Raw genomic sequence first — 26564 nt, 5'->3', positions numbered from 1 at the left:
GTTCATCTCGGTGCAATTGGTACTTACATCATTGCGTGGTGGGTAAGCCCATCTCTTTACAGCCTCTTGTTCAGTTCATGAGAGGTTGCTTCTAGCAAAACACCCAATTAAACCTCCCTGCATGGGCTCTTAATGTTGTCCTCACCCAGATAATGAAAGCTCCTTTTGAGTAACTGGGTGCTTATAATCTGAAGTTTGTGACTGGAAACGTTTTGTCCTGGTGGAGGTCACTTCAGCATGCAGCGTTAGTGAGCTTCAGGCCCTAGTAGCTGATCCACCTTTATACAAAGTTTTATCATAACAGAATGGTTCTTCACACGCATCCTAAGTTCCTTCCAAAGGTGGTGTTGAATCCACCTTAATCAGTTAGCATTTTTCCCAAAACCTCATGCCCATCCTGATGAAAGCTTACTGCATACCTTAGACTGCAAGTAGAGAATGACATGGGGACAAAGTTTGTCCCCGCCCTATTCCCTTGGGTTCTGTCTCGTCCCCATCCCGTCCCTGCAGACCCTGACTCTGTCTCATCCCCGCAGGTTCTGTCCCCATCCCATCTCTGCAAGCTGTGTCCTCATCTGCAGAAGCCTGAAACACTTATGATTTTATAAAAACGAGCAGCTATAATAACCATCCCTCCCACCTCTACCAACCCCAACAATAGCTGACTTCTGCTACCCCCAAGGAATCCTAATCCACCCTGTTAAAATGTCCAGGGGTACAAAATACAACCCATTCTATATGCTCTATGGGGAGAAATATGCCCTATGAAGCACTGTTATGATTTTTTAAATCTGTGGATGAATAAGAAGTCATCAACAATCTCAGAATTCAGTCTAGCTCTCCTCTCTTCCATAGTCCTTCCTGCAATAGAAGATGCTGGTAGCAGGATGTACAGGATTCCCCATGCAAATTTTGCTAGCTGTGGCCAGTATGTTTGCTTTTTTTTTTTTTAAAATCAAAATATCATTGTCTGCATCAATCAAACATAAATAACAGTCCAGTTCATTAACAGGCTTCAAAGTAGAAAATGGCACAGGGACAAAGTTTGTCCCTGTTCCCGTGAGTCTGTCCCCGCCCCGTCCTCACAGGCTCTGTTCCCATCCCCATGGTTACCACGGGTCCCCGTCCCCATGTCATTCTCTTAAACTGCAAGAGAGCCTTGGCCTTCTCTCTGGAGCCCATAGGAAGTCCACCCAGCTTTTTGTTTATTTCTACTGAAATAGGATGGGGGCAACCATTGGTAAACACACACTATTCAGTTGGCTAGTAGATTACATCTCCTTTATTTATGCCCAGGCTGAAAGATCATGTCACAGCTCACAATATCAGAGTCATGGCTGTGTTGGTAACCCACGAGGTCAGCCTCCATTGATGAGATTTACAAAGCTGCAACTTGGTCTTCAGTCTACACGTTCATCTCTCAGTACTGCCTTGAACAGGATTCCTGACAGCGGGTTCAGTCAGACAGTTTTGCAGAATTTGTTTGGAGTCTAGAATCCAACTTCACCCTTGTAGACCCATTTTTGTTCTGTTCCAGGCTGCACCCACACAACAGGAATATATATAAGTTCTAGGTTATTTGGTTTCTTGTGGGTCTGGCTGTTGCAAGACCCTATTGTCTGTCATTTGTTTTTGTTGAGCCTGGTAGTTAAGGATTCCCATATGTGACAAATGATGCCCTACACATCCTTGGCAAAAGTAAAGTAACTAACATGTAGCAGGTGTTCTCTGATGAGAACAGGACATATATTGCCATATACCCTCCCTCCTCCCCTAGGAGTTGTATTCCTTATGCTTTTTCATTATACTGCTAGTCCTGTGCACTCACATTGGGTGGGAAGGCACCTGTGCATTCACAGTGGAGCTCTGCCAAAGGCTTCAGAATTTGCTGGAATGCTGGGAAGCATCCATGCCGGGCCTAATCAGATGACTTCACCCATATGTGGCAATATGTGTTCTGTTGTCTCGGAGAGCACCTGTTTCGGGTGAGTAACTTCACTTTATGTACCACCTACACGTTAATGAAAATAGTCAAAAGTGGTTCACAAATAATATTACAATTCAAAACCTTTCTTATCCCACCCTTCTTAATAAAATCTTTAATATTTCCTGATTAAAAGTGATTTCCTTATTTCCTGATCATCTTGACCTAACCCCCCTAATACTGTCACATAAAAACTAAATGAAAACTCTTCTACCTACACCAGTATATCTACTGTTCTGACATTATGGGTAAAGCCAAGTTTTTGGTGCAGACTGAACCTCTGTTTCTAGTGCTTCTTTTGCTCTGGTTTCCTCATTATTGTCTCACTCTGGATTGTATTTCAGATATAAATATAACTGAGACTGGACTTGAGGGGGTTCTCTTTGGAATGCTGGATCGAGAGACTGATCGGAAGCTCTGTTCAGATATTCATGATACCTTGGGACATATGCTTTCCTCTCTGGCAGTAGACAAACTATCTCACTGGTTGCGGCTGTGCAAGGATGTCTTAGCAGCTTCGAATGGTATCCAAAATCTAATTTTTTTTTTAATTGTAAAAATTAGGGAGTTCATCATGTCTCCCATTTGTGATGGCACAAGTTTTACCAACTTACTTTGACTAAGTTTATTTAGGAGTCCACTGATAAAGAGACCACGAGTAATGCAGGTGAAAAAACTTGATGAATTTGTGGAGTTGGTCTGCCATCTCTTCCTTTCTGCTTTTGTGCTTCTGTTTGCGGCAGCCAAGTGACAAAGCTACCTCCATATGACCCTGTTAAATACCATATCCACCCACCTGATGAGGCCTACCTTGCAGGTTTCAAGGTGTCCTGGAATCCGAGGTGTGGTCTTCCTTGTGATTGGTGCCATTTTTTAGTGAGCCATAATGGTTCTTTTACATAAAAAGTTGAGATTGGAATTGAGACACCCATGTCATTACATACTCAATTCTAGCGATATGTTATAAAGGGTGTGCTAAATGCAGAGCCTTTTGTAAAATGCATATAAGGATGTGTAGGAGTGCATATGTATTTGTCTGCATGTGAAGTGGGAGCAGCCATTTTACAAAAGTTAAAAAAAAATAAACGGCATGAACATGGTAGCCTCCATAATTGCAGGTACCACATGTAAGTGGCACCACTTTCATATATAGCTAGCCAGATTTACAAACCTAGTTATATAAGTGCTATCATTTAAGTAGTGAGGCCACAGTCTTTTTTTTTTTTTTTTGTTATTTTGGAAGGCTTGTCAGAAATGAGAAATTTTCTATAATATGTGCATGGTTTGGGGCTGGTATAAGACCTGATGAGGAAAAGTTTCCCATAAATATGTATTCCCTTTGTAAAATGGGGAGTACACATATAGATGTTTGTTCCACCTAAAGCTCCTCCTTGAAATCTCCACATGGTGTGGATCTCCGTGTGTAAACAGTAGTTTTCTGAAATTGCCATTCACATGTGTATGCAATCTAAATGTGTAAATGCTGCTGTTACATGTGCAGATGCTTCTGAAATAACGTCTATAGAATACAAGTTGGGGAATTCTGGTGTTTTCTATCCTTATGGCATGGCCTGACCTCCACAGCTGAGTTTCTATCAATGTTCCCTCCAAACTAGAAATCTGGAGCCCTTAAAGGACTTCTCTGTTAGATATCCTATTTTTCCACCTTGTATTACAGATCTAAGAGAGTACTGATGGAATCGCTCAAGTTGCCTGTGTATCTGCCAAAAAACGTCCAAAGGATTATTACAAAAAACACAAAAGAGGTATAGGTTTTTATAGGGGGTGAAATGAGGGAGGGGATACCAGTGCAGTGCTTAAAAATTAAATCCATTATTTCTATAAAATGGAGGAACTTCAGTAGAATGTAGAAAAATCTTTCAGATCATACCAGATTTGTACCAGTCTAGATTGTAAGGAATAAATTTTCAACTAGTAGAAGATAGCTGAATTGCATTATTTTTCTTGCATCTCAGCGCCATTTTGGACCATCCTATTGAAGTCATTTGATAAAACTGTAAACTTCCTATTATGTGGCAATTCAGAAGCTGAGTAGGATCAAATCTGATAAATACTGTAGAGGCATAGCTAGGTGGGGCGCCAGGGGAGCGCCCGCTCCCCCAAACAGACTTTGGAAAACACCGCACCTATTTTTCAGACAGTCCATCGCATCTACACAGTGTGTGCAAGCGTCTCTCCACTCCCCTTGACATCATAACCTGGCTATGCTTCTAGAATACTGGGAGTAGGAGACTTGCAAGGAATATTAGATGCAGCAGAAAACTGTGTGTTTAGTTCAGTGGTAAAAGAATTCTCTCTGAACCTGGACTCTGCCATCAAGGTGAAATGTTCAACCTAGGTTCTGTGTTCTCTGTGGACTTTAAAGATCTCATGACGCTTTTCTCAAAAGTAGAGTAGTTAATACCAGTTTGTCAGCAATGTTACAGTCCAATTTGTTCAGTCTGGTGTACTGATGTTCTTCCAGCTGAAAAACCTCCATTAAAGTTGCTGCTTTCTATAATCCTTATTAACCATCGTGCTGGCAATTTTCAAACTCTGTGCATTGGGATGAAGTCTGAGGGTACTTTAAACCATGGACTTGCCCAGATTTCAAAGAGAAAGTATGCATGCTATTTTGAAACTTCAGCTCATAGACATTTGAACTTTTCATGGAGGTAGATTTTCCTCAGAACATACCATACTTAAGTTTGAAAATACAATATACTTGTCACATTGAGGGAGAGCAATTCTCAGATAGCCTAATATATAGAATTCTTATTTAGGTTCTATTTAATATACTGCATATCAAATCTATCTAAGTGGTTTACAACAATAAAAATATATATGGGAATCCAAGAAAATAAACAGAAAAGGAATGATGAATGGGAAAACACAAAAGAGAACTAGGTTACAACTCAGCATAACAAGGAAGGGGAGATAATTAACCATACAAGAAGAGAAACAAAAAAGGAGGGAAGAGAGCAGGGGAGAAAAAGACAAGACATAACTAATACATATCCCAGGGCCTACAAACATAAGCAAGTGACTATTAACAGAGAGGCATTTAATCCAGCTTAGGTTGCTGTAAAGGCTATGTTTACGAAGCTGCTTTGAATTTTTTAAGCGTGAGTTCAATTTGCAGATCATGGGGTATTGAATTCAAGTGAGTGGGAGCAACAACAATAAGTAGGATTATCAGCCACATAAAGGGTGATGCCATCTAATAGTGTTGACAAGGAAAAGACATGGGGCAGGATTTTCAGCCAATGTACTCACTATCCTAAGCTAAATGTCAGTGCCGGCACTTAATGTAGTATGTATATCAGCGCCACTATCCATACAGGTAGCACTGCTGAATGTAAAGATAGTATGGTCACCATGCTGACCAGTGGCGTAGCCACAGGTGGGCCTGAGTGGGCCAGGGCCCACCCACTTAGTGTTCAGGCCCACCCATCAGTAGCATACGTTTAGTGGTAGCTGGTGGAGATCCCAAGCTCTATCAGCTGAAGACTTCCCTTTAATGGTAAGCCAAGGTGGAAAGAAGTGTTTTCTCACCAGCTGAGATATTTTTTTGGTGGTGGTGAAAAACACTTAGTGCCCACCCACTTCTTGCCTAGGCCCACCCAGAATCTGTTGTCTGGCTACGCCCCTGATGCTGACACTGTCCACCTAGTTTAGGTGCAGATACACGCATCAGCCTTTGCTGGCTAGGTTCAGTTTAACAAAATGAACTACCAGCTACTACAAGACAAAGCCCAGATTGCAGAAAAGGTTACATTATGTTCTCTTTCTTTTGGTCATTGAGAGACATGTTTGGGGTCCAAAAGAAGGAAGAGAAAAATGGTCTTCCACCTGACCCATTGGCCGGCCCTTCAGGACCCAATTTGATAATTTGTAGTTTTAAGAATATGCACAATAAAACTGGTCTCGGAATATAATCATAAGCAGTAGGTATTAATGACATGCTTATATAACTATATTTGTAGATATGAGCACAGCGGGCCCTGTGGGAGGCAGCAAGGATGAAGAGTCCGAGAAGAAGGATGAGATGGATGATGACACCATCTTTACAACGCATGGAGATGATGACAAATCAAAGCCTTCTGTGGCTCCTCGCTGGGCCACACGTGTGTTTGCTGCTGACTGTTTATGTCGCGTTATAATGCTGTGTGAGAATACGCACAAGGCCCATTTTGATCTAGCAATGGCCCGTTCAGCAAAGATGAAAAATCCTAAAAGTAATGAGTTATGCTATTTTTTGTTTTTGTACTTCATGTGTTTGTTTTACAAACAGAAAAGGTACTATTAGGATGTATTCTGTATAACTGAAAATTGCTTAGCTTAATTTCCTATAATTTACCTGGACATACTTTTAGATTGTAAGCTCCTTGAGCAGGGACTGTCATTCCATGTTAAATTGTACAGCGCTGCGTAACCCTAGTAGCGCTTTAGAAATGTTAAGTAGTAGTAATATGAGAGAGAAAGAAATGATTTCGTAAAGATATGCAGTAACCACAAAGCAGTTTCATTTTAATGATACATTTCCTAAAATTTCTTCTAATATGCTACTGATGAAATACCTGTCTTACAGTAAATCTGAGTATCAGTATGTATCTGTTTATAGGGTGTAGAGTCAGTACTACATTATGGAGTAGAGATATTCAGTGAGCATTTTTTTTTTTTTAGCTGTGGTGTTATCCTCGGATATTCAATGTCGGGCCATGGCTAGACACTGGCATTGAAAGTCCAGGTTTATGCGACTGGCTGTCTCTTGTGTGGTTAAGTGCCTAAGTGACCGCATAAAAATAGAACTGTGTTTTATGTGATCCAATTTGGCCACTTAATCTAGGCGGTTGAGTATTCAATATCGGCACTTAAATGCATAAGTTCCAAATCTGCCCCTGGACCGCTCACAAAATAACCAGCTTTAAGTTTGGTGGTGAGTGTTGATATTTAGTGGCACTAACTGATTAAGTGCCATTGAATATCAGTGGATAGCTCAGCACAAGCAATTTAATCAGCCAGCTAAATTGCTTTGAATATTGACCTATATGTTGTCAATTACTTCAGGGGTCTGATTTCAGAAGACACTCAGTGCTAAATTTATATGTCTAAGTTCTTGGCTGAATGTTTACCTAATTGTAGAAACTTAAATATTTAGGTTACTCAAGTTATTCACTTAGTTTTAGGCTTCTGTTGCCTAGGTGCACAAAACCTAACGAGCCAGCAACGTGGTTTTTACACTGGTTCTAGCCAGTTTAGTGAGCACGGAGTTCAGAGAGATATGCACAAAAGGGTTCTATGAGCTCTTTTCCTGTCACAGTAGCAGCTAACGAAAATTGAATGCAAAGTTGTTATAATGAGCTAATTACTATGCAAATGTGCATGCAAAGCGATGCACATCTGTTTTCCAAGTTATGCACAGAAGCAGCCCCTACCTTTACTGTGGAAAAATTAACAGGAGGTCTGGAGCTGTTGGTCCTGACAGTCCTTAGTTGTCGCAAGTACTCCACAGTCGCTCCAGGGTCCTCTGCCACTCCTGCAAGAGGAGAAGGACCCGCGGGGAGAAATAAGATGTTCCAGAGCAGATACAGCGTGTCCATATCTATTGTCAGGATGAAAATCCTTTTTTTCTCCATCATTTGCTCTTCATTGCCTGGAGCAGCCCTGCAGGCACCCACCCTTCACCTCTACACCTTCCCAGTGCAGTGAAGTTAGATTGGAGGAGGCATCCATCCTTCACCTCACCTCCCTCCAATGGCAGTGAAGTGGGATTGGAGGCCCCAATTATGAGAATAAAAAACTACATCGGTTTTCATACACGCAGCTTCCTGCAAGTGCCGCTCTGAGCATGCACCATGCTTAGCGATTGGCTGTTCTGCACATGCTAGACAGACCGATTGATTCCCCCCACCCCCAAATGAGCTGCTTGCAAAATCAGCGAGCAGCTGATTTACATCCCGTTTCTTCTGAGCATCGCTGGCTATTTCCAACTTGGTAATTTTTACCGAGTTGAAAATAGTAATCTGTGCTATAACAGGAGATTAGTGCATCTGGCTGTAAGTTAGGTTCCAAATGCTGAAAATCAGTGCTAGGGTCTGAACAGTGTTTCTCCATTGCTAATTCTGCCCTGTAGATGCCTGCTTTTAAGTTCCAAAATGGAGGCACTCAACCCTAGTCAGTTATCAGGGACCATTTAGGTACTTAACTCCATAAGTTAAGTTCCTAAATTATTTGAAAATTAACCTTGTAATAGAGAATTTAAAAAGAGTTGATATAAAAGGTTCTATGATTCCATAGCTGTATAATTATTAGATGCTATTTTCTGTGACGTGGAGGGGCATAATCGAACGCAAACGCCCATCTCCATGGGCGTCTATCTCCAAGATCGGGTATGTGAAGGGGCGGGACAGACCATATTTTCGAAAAAAATGGGCGTCCATCTTTTTTTTTGATAATACGGTTTGTGCCGGGCAAATGCATCGGATTTGTGCGGATTTGAGCTGGGCGGTATCGTTTTTCAGCGATAATGGAAACCGAAGGCGCCCAGCTCAAAAATGAACAAATCCAAGGCATTTGGTCGTGGGAGGGGCCAGGATTCGTAGTGCATTGGTCCTCCTCACATACCAGGACACCAACCGGGCACCCTAGGGGGCACTTGTAACAATAAAAAAAAAATTAAAATACCTCCCAAGTCCATAGCTCCTTTCCCTTGGGTGCTGAGCCCCCCCAAAACCCACTGCCCACAACTCTACACCATTACCATAGCACTTATGGGTGAAGGGGGGCACCTAGATGTGGGTACAGTGGGTTTTGGGGGCGGTTTGGAGCGCTCCCATTTACCACCACAAGTGTAACAGGTAGGAGGGGGATGGGCTTGGGTCCACCTGGCTGACGTCCACTGCACCCACTAACAACTGCTCCAGGGACCTGCATACTGCTGTGATGGAGGTGGGTATGGCATTTGAGGCTGGCATACAGGCTGGAAAAAAAAGTTGTTAAAGTTGTTTTTTTTTTTTTGGTGGGAGGGGGTTAGTGACCACTAGGGGAGTCAGGGGGGTCATCCCCGATTCCCTCCGTGGTCATCTGGTCATTTAGGGCACTTTTTTGGGACTTGTTCGTGAAAAAAAAAAGGGTAAAAAAAAAGCGACCCAAATTTGCGCTAAAAACACCTTTCTTTTTTCGATTATCGGCCGAGGGTGCCCATCTCTTCTCGGATGATAAACACGCCCATGCCCCGCCTTCACCATGCCACCCACACGCCCCCATCAACTTTGCCCGTTTCTGCGACAGATTGCAGTTGAAGAGGCCCAAAATCAGCTTTCAATTATACCGATTTGGGCGCTCACGGGAGGAAGACGTCCATCTCCCGATTTGGGTCGCAGTATGGGTGTCTTTCTCTTTCGAAAATAAGCTGGTTGTTGTTCCAAGACATGATTTTCAGTTAGGATTGCCAGTTAGATCCAGATTTGCCCAACAAGGTTGATCCAATCCTAGGCCTACCTCAATGCAGGCACGGTCTTCTAGCCTTGCTTTTCCTAGGGAATCCAATGGGGAAATCAGAACCATAAGTCAAGGTATTCAGTGCAGTAAGCACAGGACTGGATCAGCCCTGTCGGGCAAATCTGGATCTAGTTGGCAACCCTATTTTCAGTGATTGTATCTAATATACAGGTGTCATCGTAGGCTAGTATATACCTTAATGAATACTTGCAAAGATATTAAAGATGAGTGTTTAAGTTTTGAGGTAAAGGAGGGAACAATAGTCTACAGAAAAAAAAATTTGTGAAAGTAAGAACTTGATCAGAAAGCACAAGGGGTAGAAAATGAGCCAAGTATAACTTATGATGGGACAAGAGTGTTAAATTAAACAACAAAGGACTTTGCAGTGATCTTGAGGGAAGGAGCTTAAGGAAATACTAGGCTGCTTATAGAAGTTTGGTGAATAGGATTTTAAAAAGAGACCTTACAACATGAGGTACCTAAAAATAATATTTATATTGTAGAACTCTGTTTTCATAAGCCATAATTCTTCAGCCTATTTTTCTTGCTATTTTTTCCTGCATGTTCAGGTGACTTTCTAGTGCTCCATCTCTCTGATCTGATTCGTATGGCGTTCATGGCTGCAACTGATCACAGCAACCAGCTCCGCATGGCAGGTCTCCAAGCGCTTGAGGACATCATCAAGAAATTTGCATTGGTTGCAGAGCCAGAATTTCCAGGTCATGTGATACTGGAGCAATATCAGGCAAATGTAAGACACTCTTCATTCTTTGTGGAAATGCTTTACTTTTGCCAGCATCCATGTGAGGGATTCCTCTTCCAGACTGAAGAACAGTTTCCTTGAATGAATACCTTGATTCGTACAGCAAACACTTAATGTAAGCTAGAATACTAGATAAAAACTAGAATATGAATTTGTAAAGAAACAGTAGTTCCAATTTTGGTTCAGTAAATTTGGGTTTTGTTGTTTTTCTCTGCTCATGGCTTGCTGAATATGGAAACATCAGGTGGTCAAAGTTTGTGTGTAAATCACTATTTACTTGCAAGAATAGCTTTGAAAATTGTCCTTCAATTTTTTGCAATCATATGACATTCATTTCCTAGGGATGTAAATTGTAGGGATTGTTCTTTGTTTGAGAACCTGCATTAGCTGCCTACAGTTCAAATTGATAGTTTTTGTAATTTTTTTATGAAATCAAAAGCCACTGTATGTCTAGGGTAAAAATTGCACAGGTACTTGGCAGCTAGACTGTTGTGTTCGTATCAAGGTTGTCTTTGTATTCCCTGTATATATAGACGATCAGGAAGGTTAGTTGGCAAGGGCATGCTTTTTCTGTTGCAGACCAACCTTTTTTGTATAGTCTGCCTATAGAGGTTTGTTGTGAATTAAATTCTCTTTATTAAAAAAAAAAAAATTAAGAAGCTTTCCTTTTTCCTTTATGTGAAGACTGGTAGGTTCCCCCCTAGTTAGGAGTAGAATGTGTACATTTTGGTGCTCATTTTCAAAGCACATAGACTTAAAAAGTTACATAATATCCTATGTAACTTTGTAAGTCTGGGTGCTTTGAAAACGAGCCTCCATGTGTGTTTTGCTTAAATAACTCAAATATTATGTTTTAAGTTACTTGTTCTAAATGTGTTTTCATATGTATGTATATTGTAAAATGCCCAGAATATTTAGCAAGAAAGAATTATATAAACCTTTGTGAATAAGTGCACTCTATTATGCCTTCACTGACCTAAAACTTAACTCTTGTGTTTGTTTTTTCCTAATACAAAAGCATGCAAATAGTACCAGTTATGCCACACTCACACACACATTTATATATTTAATAGAATTTTAGATTTAATTAAACTTGTGATGACATGAAAAATGTTCTCTTTGTAATTTATATAATCCATTATAAATCAGATTTATCATTTTGTACAGGTTGGAGCTGCTCTGAGACCAGCATTTTCACAAGATACTCCTTCTGACATCACAGCAAAAGCCTGCCAGGTACAAGAAATGCAAACACCTTCTTTGTATATTGTTAAATATTATGTTGTATTTTTAGCAGGATGACATCTAACCTTTCTTTTGAGAGCCAAATATGTTTACAATTTTAACAAAACATTGCACACTAATTTTGTTTATTGAAATTACAGTGTAATATGAAGATTCAGCTTTGAAAAGAAATAAAAACATTTCTCACATACAACTCTGAGGCATATTTAAAAAAAAAAAAAAAAAACTACTGCAGTTAGATCAACAAACAAAGGGGAGGTCAAGCATCCCGCCATAGGAAGATGGCCATAAAGAAATTATTAAAAAAAAGAGAAGGATTTTACAAGATCTCAAAGACCCTAATTCAATACTTATTCATCAAGTGTCCTAAATATATGTTTTACCTCCAAAAACAATAAGTTGAGATGGTTCATATAAAACATGTAGCTTATTTTCCAACCAAATTGTACATTTACATGGAATTTTCAGTGCAGATTTAGCCCCCCCATAAGAACATAAGCTTTGCCATACTGGGACAGACCAAAGGTTTCTCCAACAGTTGCCAATCCAAGTCACAAGTACCTGACAAAATCCCAGGACAGTAAAACAGATGTTATGCTGCTTATCCTAGGAATAAGCAGTGGATTTTCCCAAGTCCATCTTAATAATGGCTTATGGATGTTTCTTTTAGGAAATTATCCAAACCTTTTTTAAAACCTGCTAAGTTAACTGCCTTTACCATATTCTCTGGTAACGAATTCCAGAGTTTAATTACACGTTGAGTGAAGAAATATTTTCTCCAGTTTGTTTTAAATTTACTACTTAGTAGCTTCATTGTGTGCCCCCTAGACCTAGTATTTTTGGAAAAAGTATAAAAGCGATTCATATCTACCTGTTCCACTCCACTCAGTATTTTATAGACCTCTATCATATCTCCCCTCAGCCATCTCTTCAAACTGAAGAGCCATAGCCGCTTTAGCCTTTCCTCATAGGGAACCCGTCCCTTCCCCTTTATCATTTTCGTCATCTTTATCTGTACCTTTTCTAATTCCACTAATTGTTTGTAATACCTTTGTGTCTCAAGTTGTATCTGACCCCTGAGACAGGCGAGTGTCCCCTCCAAAACACAACCCTGTGTCAGGTCTTCACTGGATCTTCTTTAGTGCCTAATAAAGAATACTTTTGACTACACTCTCCATTGGAAGTCATTATGCTTATCCTCTACTTCTTCGCACTCCTCTTTTTCCTAACTGAACACTAACTTCCTGTGACCTATAGAATACCTTATAAAAATACTTGTTTTATGTCAGATTCAGCCTTCAGGCTTTCTGTTGTTCTTGGCTAGTCATCTCATACCCTACTCTCTGATGAGGACCCTTTGCTTTTCACACCAATATGTCTTAACTACTTCTTTTTGTCTGGTTCACTTAGATACCATCAGAAACTCATGTTTCAGTGTGGTCGCACCTTCCATCTGGAACAACCTCCCCCTTACCTCAAACTGGAAACTTCTCTTAGTTTAAACCTGTGACTTCCCAGAATGTGCTACAGCTAATTCTTCTTTCCTGCTCTATCTACCTTAACACAGCTGTAAAGGCCTGCAGTTTAACAGTGAATGAGAATTTTTATGTCTTGCTCCCATGACTTACCTCCCCAACTTTGATTGGATTATACTGTAACCCCTCCTACTCTTTTTCCCCCTATCTTGTGTTTGGGATGACCCATGAGGTTTTGTTATATCTAATGTCATTTCATTTGTTTGCTGTTTTTGTTGAATATCCTGCTCCTCATTTCTTTTAACATTGACTTTTGTGGGTGGGGGGGGGGGGGGGGGGGGAGTCGCATGATGCTATAGCAGTGAGAGGACATGTCTCTGGGTGGCTCCTGGGTCCTGGTCCCGATATTGCTTCTTAAATCACTAATTTATTGCCTTTGTACTTCTACAACAATCTGGATGGTTGTCAAGTGTACTTGGACAGATTTCTGCAATACGGGAGTGGTGATATGCCAACCAGAACAGGAAAAAAACCTCGAGAAAGCTTGCGACAATCAGATGGTAAGATGGCGACTTTACTCCCCACTGCAATTTCTGAGATCACAGAGGAAGCATTTGCAGATATCACGTGAGTGGTCATGGGGGCGCTGGAGCCCCGTTTTGAAACTATCGGAACAAATTTCTCATTTGGAGAACTTACTTACTGAAACATAGTCATCTATCACTGAGTTGGAAACGAGGGTTTCGGCCCTTGAGAATGCAGCGCACGCGGAGTCTGCAGATTTGGAGGAACTGAAAACACAGCTACAGCAGCATGCTGAAAAATTGGATGATCTAGAAAACCGCTCTATGTGTGAAAACTTGCACTTTTTGGGTATTCCTGACATGGTAGCTGACTCCTATCTCCTCTCTGTGCTAGAAGATTGGTGAACCATGGAGTTTCCTATGCAGGAGAGTCTTGGCCCTCTTAAATTGGAACGTGCGCATTGGCTTGGTTAGAGGGGCTCCAGGGACTTGAGACCTCATGTGGTGATTGCGAAACTATATAATTATATGCACAAGATGGAAATTCTTTGCTAATATAAGAATAAATGTGACACTTTTCAGCATGAAGGTACTCTTATTAAGATCTTTCAAGACTATTCTATGCTTACTGAGAAGCTGAAACAATATTTTCCAATTTGTGCTGCTTTGGCAGAAAAATATGTCTGCTACTACTACTACTATTTAGCATTTTTATAGCGCTACAAGGCGTACGCAGCACTGCACAAACATAGAAGAAAGACAGTCCCTGCTCAAAGAGCTTACAATCTAATAGACAAAAAATAAAGTAAGCAAATGTCTGCTTTCTATTTCTCTATCCAGAGCGTCTGAAGTTGTTTCATGAGGAGCGCTGAAAGGTGCTATACTCGATTGCGGCAGCCTAAGATTTTATGAACCCTCTGCCTTCTCTTGAGAGAGGGACTAATTGAATAGTTTGCTTGCTTTCAGATGTTTATTCTAGATTTTCCCTGAGTGTTACTATGCAGGATTGTTAAATTTGCTATTTGGGGTTTATTGCTGAATAGATGTCTGGTTTTGGGGACCAGGGCTCAGGAGAGCATCCTAAACCGGGCCCTGTTGATATTCCTTCTGTAGTGGGGGTGTTCGACATGTGTGGAGATGACAGAGAGTGGGGGTGGGGAGGGTGGGTGTTTTTTGCTCATGGTGATCACGAGCTAAGCTCTCAATTTTGGATTTCTGTTGCTGTTGTTTTCTGTGACTGCTTTGTGATTTATCTTTGTGGTGTGAGGAAGCCTGTGTGTTAGATGCTTTCCTTCCTGAGTGGAGGCTGGGACACCGAGGAAGGCAGAATATTTGTTGGCTGTTTGCTTGATATAATTCTTTGGTATGAGTGATGGCAGTTTGAATGTTTTATCTTGGAATGTCTCAGGAATCTCATCCCCGATTAAGAGATCTAAGATTTTGACCGTTTTGCAACATCATCATGCAGACATTGCGTGCTTGCAAGAAACCAAGCTTACAGATCAAGAACATCTTAAGTTACACCATCTGCGGGTTGGAGAAGTTTACTTTTTATTAGCATTCCAGAAAAAAAATGAGGTATGGTTGTGCTTGTTTGTAAAATTTTGCCCTGTTCAGTTAAAGAAATTTGTAAAGATGCCCAAGGGCGCTATTTGTTGCAAATTACATATTATGAAACTATTTTTTTCTTATTTGTGATTTACACTCCAAATGTCTATGATCATTCTTTTTTTATGGATGTAGTTAGAGTGGGCAGTTTGGATATGGCTCATCCCCTGTTACTGGCGGGTGACTTGAATCGGGTCTTAAATTACCAACTGGATCTCTTTGGAGGTCGTGCAGCTCTCGAGGAGCGCAATGATATGTGGGGTCTTCATTTTTTGTGCTCTACATTGTATTTAGTTGATCCCTGGTGCCTTTTACACCCGAGTGAAAGGGATTTTATGCATTTATCCCGAGCCCATGGTATGTGGTCTTGAATAGACTGTACATTGGTCTCAAGATCTCTGTTTCATGCAGTTCACTGGACTGTGATTGGTCCCCAGGAATTATCAGACCAGTCCTTTGTTCAAGTGACAATGGACATGGGCTCAGCTACACCGCCATCTGGGAATTGGCATTTCCCTACTTATTTGTATGAGGATCCGTCATTCCAGACTTATCTTTCTGAGAATTGGAAGGCTTTTGAGACTTTTAATTCTCAGCATACAGGCAACCTGCAATTTTTTTAGACCGCAGCCAAGACGGTTCTCAGAGGTGATGTACTGGCTCATGTGGTTGCACGTAACAAAAGGATAGCTCAGGGTATTTTGCATTGGAGTCCAAACTACCTCTGTCAAAGAGTTTATATGTTCAATCGCCTATCCAGGCCTCGCGAAAGGCCTTTTAGGCCACTCAATCTGCACTCAATTCACTGAATCATGAGTGGACAAGAAAGATGTTCTTTTACCGGAAATATCAATTTTAAATTTGGGAAAAGGCCCAGGAAATTGCTAGCCCAGATTACTAAACAGCATTATGGTTCCCGATATATTCCTCCATTACATGACCTATCAGGTCGAGTCCTTACTAAAACTCAGAACATCGCTTTCAGGTTTTTTCAATATTTTGAGCCATTTTATGCAGCCCCAGATGAGCACTTTGGTCCACAGATACAAGATTATTTAGAGGACTCAGGGTTGCCTAGATTATCTCCAGAACAGCAGGAGGGTTTACTCATTTTGTTACAAGCAAAAGAAATACAGCTATATATTAGGCAGTTGACACGCATGCTGCACAAGGGCCTAATGGTTTCTCCAAAGAATTTTTTTAGATGTTGGCTCCTCCGATTATTGCTCCCTTACACTCTTACTACACTGCATGCTTAGATGATGGCCATTTTCCACTATATGCTAATGAAGCCTTGATTTCGCTAATTCCTAAGCCGGGTAACCAATGTGCAGCATATCATCCTATTTCTCTATTGAATGTTTATATAAAAAGCTCATATTCTTGCTATAGATTATCATGTTTATTGTTCAGTTTGATGGGAACTCATCAAGTGGGCTTTATCTCTGAGTGCCATTCGGTGGTTAATGTATGGAAAGTGTTATTAGTGATGTCATGCACTCAAATGCACGGGGTCCCGAATATGCTGGTAGGCTTAGATGCTGAAAAAGCGTTCGATCAAGTTTGTTGGTCCTATATGTTTGATGTTTTGACGTATGTTAGCATCTCCGGATGGTTCTGTGAGGCTATAAAGTTGTTATACACATTGCTGATGGTAAGAAGAGGTTTCCTATTGAGTAGGGCACCCGTCAGGGGTGCCCTCTGTCCCCGCTATTTGCTTTATATTTTGAACCCTGATTACGCACTTTGCAGTTGGATCCGGATGTTTCTGGTTTCTGCTTGGGCAGGGATACTTTGAAATTTTTAGCATATGTAGATGATTTATTGCTTACCGTGGTGGAACTGCTTAATTCTTTGCCTACAGTGTTGAGTGTGATTGCTGAATTTGGGGGGGGGGGGGGGGGGAAGTTCTGTTTTTTTCATTGAATTTAACGAAATTGTTTGCCCTTCCCTTAGAAGACAAGGTCCGTTGTTAGTGGGCTACGGATACCCTTACTTACCTTGGTATTGTTATTCCCCAAGATTTAACACATCTTTACTCTTTGAATTGTAATCCCCTGATGTCTCACGTCTCATAAATTGCAGTTGTTGCAAAATTTTCCATTTTCTTTATCTGGTCATATTGCTTGTACAGTATGCTACTTGTACTACGGTGTCTATATGTTTTCACATGTTGTTGGTTTTGCTTTCTTATTCACAAGGAACGGTTATTGATCATTTTTTATGGAGGGGGTAACGTTCACATTTACCAATGGTTGTGTTGTACAAACCGAGGGAAAAGGGTGGCTTGGACCTTTGAAACCTTCGTTTATTTTCTTTGGCTAGTGGAATGCCCCATATAATGACCTGGTTCCAGGGTACATCATATTTTTCTGTGCAGAAGGCTGAAGTTGGCTTGGGGAGGTCCTTAGCACTTTAGTTATCTTTTGCTTGTGGGCTCCTTGAACTGGGGATCTCACTGTCCTCGCTTTCTTTTCTATATGCTATTGCGAGTTATTTGGAGGAAACTGGGGAAAATGTTAGCTATGAACTCACAGGTTTCACCTTTCTTGCCCCTAATCAGGAATGTGGCTTTTCCCCTGGATGTTCAGATGGGGCCTTTGATCATTGGGTATGTAGAGGTGTTTTTATACCTTATTCATGTGATTACTGACACTGGTAAGATTAGACCATTACCTGATTTACAAGATGAGTATCATCTGGGAGCTCGTGTATTTTCAATATTATCAATTGTGGCACTATGTAGCCTCACTGCCAGCTGAGGCACTTTCTTTGTCTGCTTATGAAAGCTTATGCTGAAACTTATTGGCTAGATGCACAATTGCTTGTGCCCCTGAAATGCTGTCACAAGCAACTTAAAGAATTAATACCTGACCTCAATTATGTGCAATATGTTGCTAAATGGAATGCAGATTTGGGGATTTCTCTTACTGAAGAGCAATTTAAACTATATGTACTTAACAGGGGTCCCTTAACGCATGATGCCTTGCATGGTGAGTTGCAATATAAGTTTCTTTTGAGATTAGGTTTACATATAAAGTATCACATACCATGTAAAATGAGTTTATCTTGTTGGGCAGACTGAATGGGACTGTACAGGTCTTTATCTGCCTTCATTACTATGTTATGTTATTATATGTTTCCTCGCATAGGGCCTTTTTAGCCACACTTTGACCTGATTATGTCTGTTTAAAGTGTGCACGATAGGGCAATTTTAGGTCACATGTTTTGGAGATGTTCTAAAATAATGTCTTTTTGGATGGCTGTATCTTCTCATGTCAGCCATATTTGGTGAGAGCAGTGGAATCCAACTGCTTTTGTGTTGTTTGACTCTGTGAGTATTGTGCAGCCTGCACCACAAGGCTTTTTGGGATTTGTTAAACATTCTGTTCTGTTGGGAACGAAATTAATAAAGGTCTTTATCTGCCGTCATCTACTATGTTACAAACATGGTTGGTGGTGGAGCCTCCTACTGTGGCACAGTGGCGTTCATCTATGTTACAAGTGACGCTTTTTTACCTCGATGGATTTGACACCTGGACAACAGTTTCAATTTTGCTGGGAGCCTTTTTGGAACTCGCTCACACCAAAAGCTCACAGTTGGCTTCTTAATTTAACACTACCTGTTATCTTTAGTTATGCCACGAACTGGAAGTTGAGGAGCATTGGGGTGGCGGTGGTTGAGGGGGTTTTGGGCATTGTTATTTGTGTTCAATCTATGGTTCTGTTTCATAGGGGGGTTTTTGTTGTTTCTTTTTTGTTTCTTGTGTGCTTATAATAAAAATGATTTAACAAAAAGAATTTGACTTTTATAAATCAGTTAATTTTTTGCTATTTAAGCAGTTTATCAAATAAATTGAACTTGAACCTGTTCTCCTGATGAACTGCTGGAAAGGATTGTAGAAAGCATGGTTCAAGTAGCCTATGCTGCTTTCAGAACAGCATCTAAAGTCTCTGCCATAGCTCTTAGTGTTCACAGATTCTCAGAGCGCCGAGTCTCAGGGAAGGTGTACAGGATGTCCTTGTTGGTAGGATGCCCTGAAATTAAGAAAATCTCTTCGGACATAAAGAAGCAGTGGAGCTCATATTGCAAACCCTCAGCAGCCATTTCCGTTCACCCTCCAACACAAGGAGGTATCCGTGTATATGGACATGTAGTCAGGTTTTTCCTCAGAAGAGACACTGACTTTCATCAGCTTGCCCCATGAGCAGTGCAAAAAGGCTTCATGCATGAAACTGCAAAGGCCCAAAGTCCCACGAGGTTACAGATACTAAGGTTCCATTTTAAATTACCCAGATTTTGAATTTAGAGGCTCTGCTAAACACTTAAGAGTAATTTTATAACAGGACGCCTAAAGAAAACGTTTTTTAAAAATGCATTTATAGTTTTTTAATTTTTTTAAATATTTTTAACAACCAAGCAAAACAGAGCATAAAAATGTACAACTGATATAAAGAAGCTCTATCTTAACACTGCTCATGGTACAAAGAGGTTCACAGTAAAGTGAAATGAAGGTCTTGCTCAGTTTTTTTCACCTTTCCCCCTACATGACCCTCACTGATTTCCCTCCCACCCCAAAAAAATATATATCTATTGTATGTCTTTTTTTTTAAAGACCACATATATGTGTATATGCCTTTATGATATCTGCTTCTAGATTCATCTCCTGTGCGGCACAAAACCTCTCGTACAAATTTTACTCCTGCTCCAAGGCCAGTAATATTAAACACATATGCATATACTATAGTTTAAAATACATTCATAACTTCTTAAATTAAACTTCTTGTGACATGTCTTTTTCATCACATCTCATTTACTGGCATCCCAGCACTGGCTTCCAATTTCAGCCCTAATCCATTGCAAAATCCTCATCCTGGTTCATCATGCTGTTTTCTCTAACTGTGCTTGGAAGTCTCATGCAATGCTGCCTTCTCTTACCTTCGTCCTTCTCTTTGGAACTCCATCCCACATCCACTTTGAAATTTCATTTCCTAAATTCAAGCAACCATAAAATGTGGCTCTCCAGACCTTTCTTTCAGTCCTGTATTCCTCACCAGAGAGTAGCACCATCTGCGTCCCCTCTCTATCATCAGTTAATACAGCTTTGAGAAAGTGGCTGCATGAGTTGATGGGTGGCTTGGTGTGGTCAGACCAATGAGAGACATGTTCACTGGGTGACAGCTAGTAAATTTGTGTATACCTGGCTTCTACATTTTTTTGCAACATATTCAGAGACTTAGCTGGATTTTTAAATATAAAATGTGATATTCAGCAAAGTTAACAAGTGTTTTTCTGCCAGAAATTCTTCAGTCAGTTAGGTAAACCGAGCTTGTGGTATTTGATAACCTGTTATACAGAATGGCACAAATGTTTAGATATAAGAAATTCTTTAACTGTTTTTTTTTATAGTAAGACATGCAGGTAGCAGGAAATGAGTGCCATCACAGTAGTTCATGTGTGGTATACACATTGATCCAAATCACTGAAGTCTATCGAGTATTCTGTTTTAAACCAGTTTTTGTATAATGGGGCAATTCTATAACTTAGGTGCTAACCTTTATTTGCACATTAGTCCCCAGATCCTATAAATTGCGCTTTAAATTGCGTTCACTATTTAATTGAATAATTAGCGTCGATAATTGGGCTTTAACAATCAATTGGTGCCAATTGGCATTAATTAAAATCTGCACACAAAATTTACATGCATATGTTAAAGGGGGCGTGGCCGTGGGAGGGTCATGGGCGGATCAGGGGCATTCCTTCAATTTATGCACGTTGTTATAGAATAAGAGGGATCCGCGACTAATTTAGGCACAAGGATTTACACCAGGGTTCACTTGGTGTAAACGGGTGCGCCTAAAAGTAGTCACTGATCCCAGCACTAAGCACTAGTCTATAAATGGAACCTAACTTTGAGTGCCGTTTATAGAATAGCGCTAAGCCCTATTTTGGGGGGCACTATTTAGAGAATTTACCTGTATGCACATAAATGTTTAGAATATTAGCAGGTATGCATGTAAATGCTAATTTGTTACCTAAGGGCTATTCTGCAGATACCCACTTGTATAGTGTGTTTTTGCAAGGTGACATACACAAGGGCGAAGCATGGGCAGGACATACTCAGGACTCCCAATTAACATGTGTAACATACAGAATCCTTTAGGTTATATATGTTCCCACCGCACTTATGCGCTTGCACTTACACCAGCTTTGTGACTGGTATAAGTGATCGCAGCTAAATAGTAGGCATGTTGGTACCCAGTTGCCTTTGTGCCTGGGCCCCTACAAGACACCCTGTTATAGAATTGCCCTTAATGTCCTTTTATTTGTTCACTTTCTTTTACACATTGCTCCAGATGAGTTCAGTAATTCTAGCATCTGCTGCTTTCATTAGGTATGCAGCACCTGGGTTGGAAGTGGAGTTGTTAGTGACCTGAATGATCTCCGTCGAGTTCACAACTTGCTTGTTTCTTCTTTGGACAAAGTCCAAGCAGGAAAAGGGTCTTCTAGCCAGCTTTATAGGGAAAGTGCCACTACTATGGAAAAACTTGCCGTATTAAAAGCCTGGGCAGAGGTAAGTGTACAACCGTTATCTAAACTTCAGAGAATCCTATCAAACTAATACTGTATGATTTGCTGACCGGTGTGTAACTCCCAGCTCAGTCTGACTAATTTATTAGACAAGCATGTCCCAAAAACTTACTGCCAGCATTCTTTTTCTCCTGATGTTTTCAATCCTTGTAAATTAGGGCGGGGGGCTCCAACACTTGAGTGTCCCAAGCTGGATGGGTTTTCTTTTTATTTCAAGAGATTTTATTGAGTTTTTAATTGTTCGAGTAACATTGAAAAGAAACTTAGGGAGAAAACATTACAATTATCAAAACTATCTTCCTGTCTGAATAGTTCCTCTATAATATGAGTATTAATGTCAAATATAGTGACAAGTATAGAGACATCGAATTTCTTTGGTTTATAAATTGAGGTTAAAAGTATATGAGACATGTAGGGAGTGAGGGAAGGAAGAAAGGAAAGGGAAGATGGAGAGGAGAAAAAGGGGGAATTATGAGGAAAAGAGAAAATTTATGAGATTTACACTTATGCACATTTTGTATTAATACAGATAAGTGGTATTAACAGATCTGTAAGATGGATTATGAGTTATAAAATATCCTTGTATTTAAACATAAACATCATGTAACCAACTAAATTTTCCCATTTGTTAAGTAATGTTTAATCGGTAGCCAAACTTTGAGTTTGTTGTACCATCTTAAATTTGATAGCGAGGGATGTTTCAAACTTGTGAATCTGCATTACGGAATGCCACCAGAAATAAACGTTAAGCTTAGTGTCCTTTCAAATGGATAAGACCATTACAATTAAAGTATCGTATAGTTTAGAAACATATCTGTCTGTTGAGTTTTCCAAAGCGAAGGATCCAAAGATCATTTTGCTTGTGGATAGTTTTTCAGGTAAGTGTAATATGTCCAAATTTTGCCATATTTTGTTCCAAAACTGGAAGGTACATTTGCATTCTATCAACATATGTTTGAAGGTGCCTTTTTCGAATTTGCAGGACCAACAGTAATCCAGCGACATGCATTTTTGCGGAGTCCATAAAGTTCTATGATGTAAGAAAAAATAGATTGAAGATAATTTGCAGATGCTAATGGTTTACTTATTTTGGTCCAGAAGAGTGTCCATTGATGGTCTGTTAAATGGTGTTATAGGTCATTTTCCCATATTGAATGAAGGCTAGATTTTCCATTGAAGTTATGAGAAATTAGAAATTTGTGTTTTTAAGCAACAGCATGTCCTTTTTTGTTAATTGATGTAATGAATTCAAAGATTGAAGGAGCATCCGGTGTAATTTTTGATAAATATGTATGAACAGAGTTGACACAATGTTTTAGTTAAATCCAATGGAAGTGTTGGTTGGTATTTAGATTGTATTGCTCTTGAAGAGTTGAAAATTATTTCAGTATATTGTTTAAGATATGTCCAAGAGACCACATTTTTGTTATACCATTCTTTCCATAGAATGGGTTGATTGTTTATTCAGATTTTAGGATTGCTTCATAAAGTTGACTGCAGTGATGTGTCAGAGGGAATGTCCGTCTGTTTATCCAACATAATTAAACATGAAAATGCAGTAGATATTAATATGTCATTTTTTCCCTTATCTTGTAGAGAGAGAAGAAGATAGGAGCTAAGTGGAAAAGGGTTCAAAAGTTCATTTTCCATTTGCAGCCATATTGGAGTATATTCTGTATCTGTTATCGGCCTGTTTCAGTATAAAGGCTTTGTGGTATGAAAGGAAATCGGGAAAGGAGACTCCTTCTTTTTCTTTAGGAAGTTTGAGGGTAGATAAAGCTATTTTAGGTGTTTTCCCAGACCACAGTTTTTAACATATCCATAGTGAACGTGCATGAGATACATTTGCATGCAGTACCTGCAAACCTGCTTGTTTGTATTGTAGGGTGGGTAGGTTTTGGGTTTGTATTTTATTTTTGTAAACAGCTTTGTTGTGATGTAGCAAAACAATATATTGATTCTTTTAATAAACTATTCAAATGCATCTTATGTATATTCATTGATACCTTAAAACCTGGCTAGCTCGCAGCATTCGAGGGCCAGAGTTGCCTACCCTGTTATAAGTAAACAGTACTGAGCATCTGATTTATAGAAGGTTTTGCTCCATTTTGTGCATGTGAGACAAATACGTTTGTATTTCAAACTCTAAATTGATATGCTTAATGCAGCCCTTTGAATCTGAAGGTATTCCTAATAGTGTCTGCTGCTGATTGTAGCTTTGTATTATCAACCTCTTTAATGTTTTATGAAATTAGCCTTTATTTAGTAAATTCGATAATCTGACTGGTTTATCCAGATGCCAGCAAAGTGAATGAATGTTTTTGAGCACTGTTATAAACTATGGGGGTAAGTTTTAACAGGTGCCTACATTCTTTTATAGAATACTAGCGTTGTTTTCCACTGCAGCTGCTTGTGACTCTGGACAAGTCACTTAACCCTCCATTGCCCCAGCTACATACAAAATATGTACCTGTATAAACCACTTTGATTGTAACCACAGAGAGGCACTATATGAAATCCCATCCTCTATCCATAATCGAGTATTACTGCACCTAATTTATGCCAACCATAGAGTAGTGTAGGATTAGCACCTAAATGCCACAGTATTCTTTCAATTATGCGTGTAAGTGGCAGGAAGAGAAGCTGAAATCCAATATCGTAGTTACATCCATTACTAGTAAGTAGTCCTAGGATAATTAAATTCTGCTTGCAGGTAGATACATTTATCAATTTCTTTGTGAACCAAACTGCCTTACACTGCCAAGAATGACTACAAGATTATGCGGTCTAGATTTTAAGATGAGGTTTATACCGAATCAGTGATCTTTTATCCCTTTTATGTTCCATCCCTATGTATATTCACCCACAACCACCACTTTGCACATACATGATATGTAAGTGAAACAGTTCTTTGCAGAGTAGTGCTTAGGTAGCATGCTGGCACTTATGCTCATAAGTGCCCATACATGCATATATGCTGATGTTGTAAACATTTACATGCATAGGACTAGATTCTATATATGATGCCTAAAAAATCAGTTCCAAAACTAAATACGCCTAGGTATTTAGGCGTAAATTTAGGCGTACTTTATAGAATAATCCTAAATTTTTGTGCCGTTTATAGAACATGCCAAGCACCCTTCTGCGCGTGACTAAATTTAGTCGCAGGCAGTTACACCAAGTAAAACTTGGTATAAATGCCGAGACCCAAATTACGCGTGGATCAAGTGTTTTCTATAACCATGCGCATAGATTTTAGAAATGCCAATGGCTATGCCCCTTTTTCAACTAAGCGTCTAAGAATTTACATGCATCACATTATAGAATATGTTTAGACGGTTCTGGGTGCATCTAATTAATGCCAATCATTATCAATAATTGCTTGTTAAGTGGCAGTTAGTGGGGCTGATTGGCTTGTTAACTAAGTTGCAAGTGGAAATCTAGAATATGACTGGATTTGCATGTGCACCTTAAGTCGTGCTGTATAGAATCCTGGGAATGTTCATAGAATTGTCTCTCTCTCTCCTCTCTCCTCTCTCTTCTCTCTTCTCTCTTCTTCTTCTTCTCTCTCTCTCTCTCTCTCTTTCCCCCCCCCCCCCCCCTGTAAGGAGAGTTAAGTGCCCAAAATCACAAGGAGTTGCAGTAGGATTTGAACTGGGCTCTCGTGCCGTTGGGCTATTCCTCCACTTCAAGTGAAATATCAAGAACAGCTTTTCTCAGAGTTCTGTTTCCTTAATGCAATTAAATAACAGTCTGAAAGTAAATTACAACCTCTTTTATACTTTCAAACTGCAATGCTACAATTTCTACTGCAACTATTATTTCTATAATGCTAGTAATATATGCTGCTTACAGTGTATAGTATAAACTAGACTATAAGTCAATCTCCTGTATACGTCGAGGGCAGTTTCAGAGAGAGTTTGTTCACCAGCAGACCTGTCCACAATTAATTGAACCCGAGTTCTTCAGATACTTTATGGTGGTTACAGATAATGATTTTTTCAGCTCTGTTTACTAAGCTGCATTAAGTAGCTAGTGCTGGTTTTACTGCATGCTAGCAATTAGCTCAGACTTGCACTTTACAGTTACCATATGTTAAAACCAGCCAGCATGGTAATGAATGTTTTTGTGGAAGAACAAAACTCCAACGATTAGTACTTTGCAAATTTAAATTGGGAAGGGAGAGTGGCAAGGTGAACTTTCTGGATTTTGACTTGTATCATTATGCCTTTCCCATTTTAATTTTTTTTTGTTTCAGACAGAAACTGTGGAACATGTGCCTATCTGACTCACTTTAAAATGAGATGCTTTTTCTCCTCTCCCTCTCTCATTAGCACTGTGCATGTCACTTCCAAGAACTCTTCAGTATCATCTGGTTTTGCTGGCGACCCAAATGGCCTTTTTTAAAAACTCAATGCCCCTTGGTCAACTCTGAGTAGACTTCCAAAAGATCACTGATTCGTTATAAACCTCATCTTAAAATCTAGAACGCATAATCTTGTAGTCATTCTTGGCAGTGTAAGGCAGTTTGGTTCACAAAGAAATTGATAAATGTATCTACCTGCAAGCAGAATTTAATTATCCTAGCACTACTTACTAGTAATGGATGTAACTACGATATTGCATTTCAGCTTCTCTTCCTCCATTATCTGATCTATCAGATGAATGGGAGTTGGAACAATTATGTAAAGGTATGATCCCTTCATTAAAAGTAGTGTTCAAGGGTACAGCGCTGCATACATCTAGTAGCGCTATAGAAATGATAAGTAGTAGTAGTAGTCCAGTTTTTATAATGTCCTACTTAGTTCAGACTGTATTGTTGGCACAAAAATCATGGGAATTTCAATTGAATAGCTCCTTTACAGATAAG

General features: G+C 39.8%; 1 protein-coding gene across 1 annotated transcript in view; it reads left to right on the top strand.

Moving 5' to 3' along the window:
* HEATR5B (HEAT repeat containing 5B) overlaps window positions 1-26564 on the top strand; it is a 226389-nt gene that overhangs the window by 152674 nt on the left and 47151 nt on the right. Inside the window, exons 23-27 of the mRNA XM_030196394.1 lie at window positions 2329-2508; window positions 5971-6222; window positions 10057-10238; window positions 11418-11486; window positions 21498-21677. Of these exons, the coding sequence (XP_030052254.1) occupies window positions 2329-2508; window positions 5971-6222; window positions 10057-10238; window positions 11418-11486; window positions 21498-21677 (863 nt within the window). The remainder of the gene's footprint in view (window positions 1-2328; window positions 2509-5970; window positions 6223-10056; window positions 10239-11417; window positions 11487-21497; window positions 21678-26564) is intronic.

Source organism: Microcaecilia unicolor, chromosome 3 (assembly GCF_901765095.1).
Source record: "Microcaecilia unicolor chromosome 3, aMicUni1.1, whole genome shotgun sequence".
Lineage (NCBI taxonomy): Eukaryota > Metazoa > Chordata > Amphibia > Gymnophiona > Siphonopidae > Microcaecilia > Microcaecilia unicolor.
The sequence above is the reverse complement of the archived record's forward strand: the minus strand, read 5'-3'. Positions and strand labels throughout refer to the sequence as shown.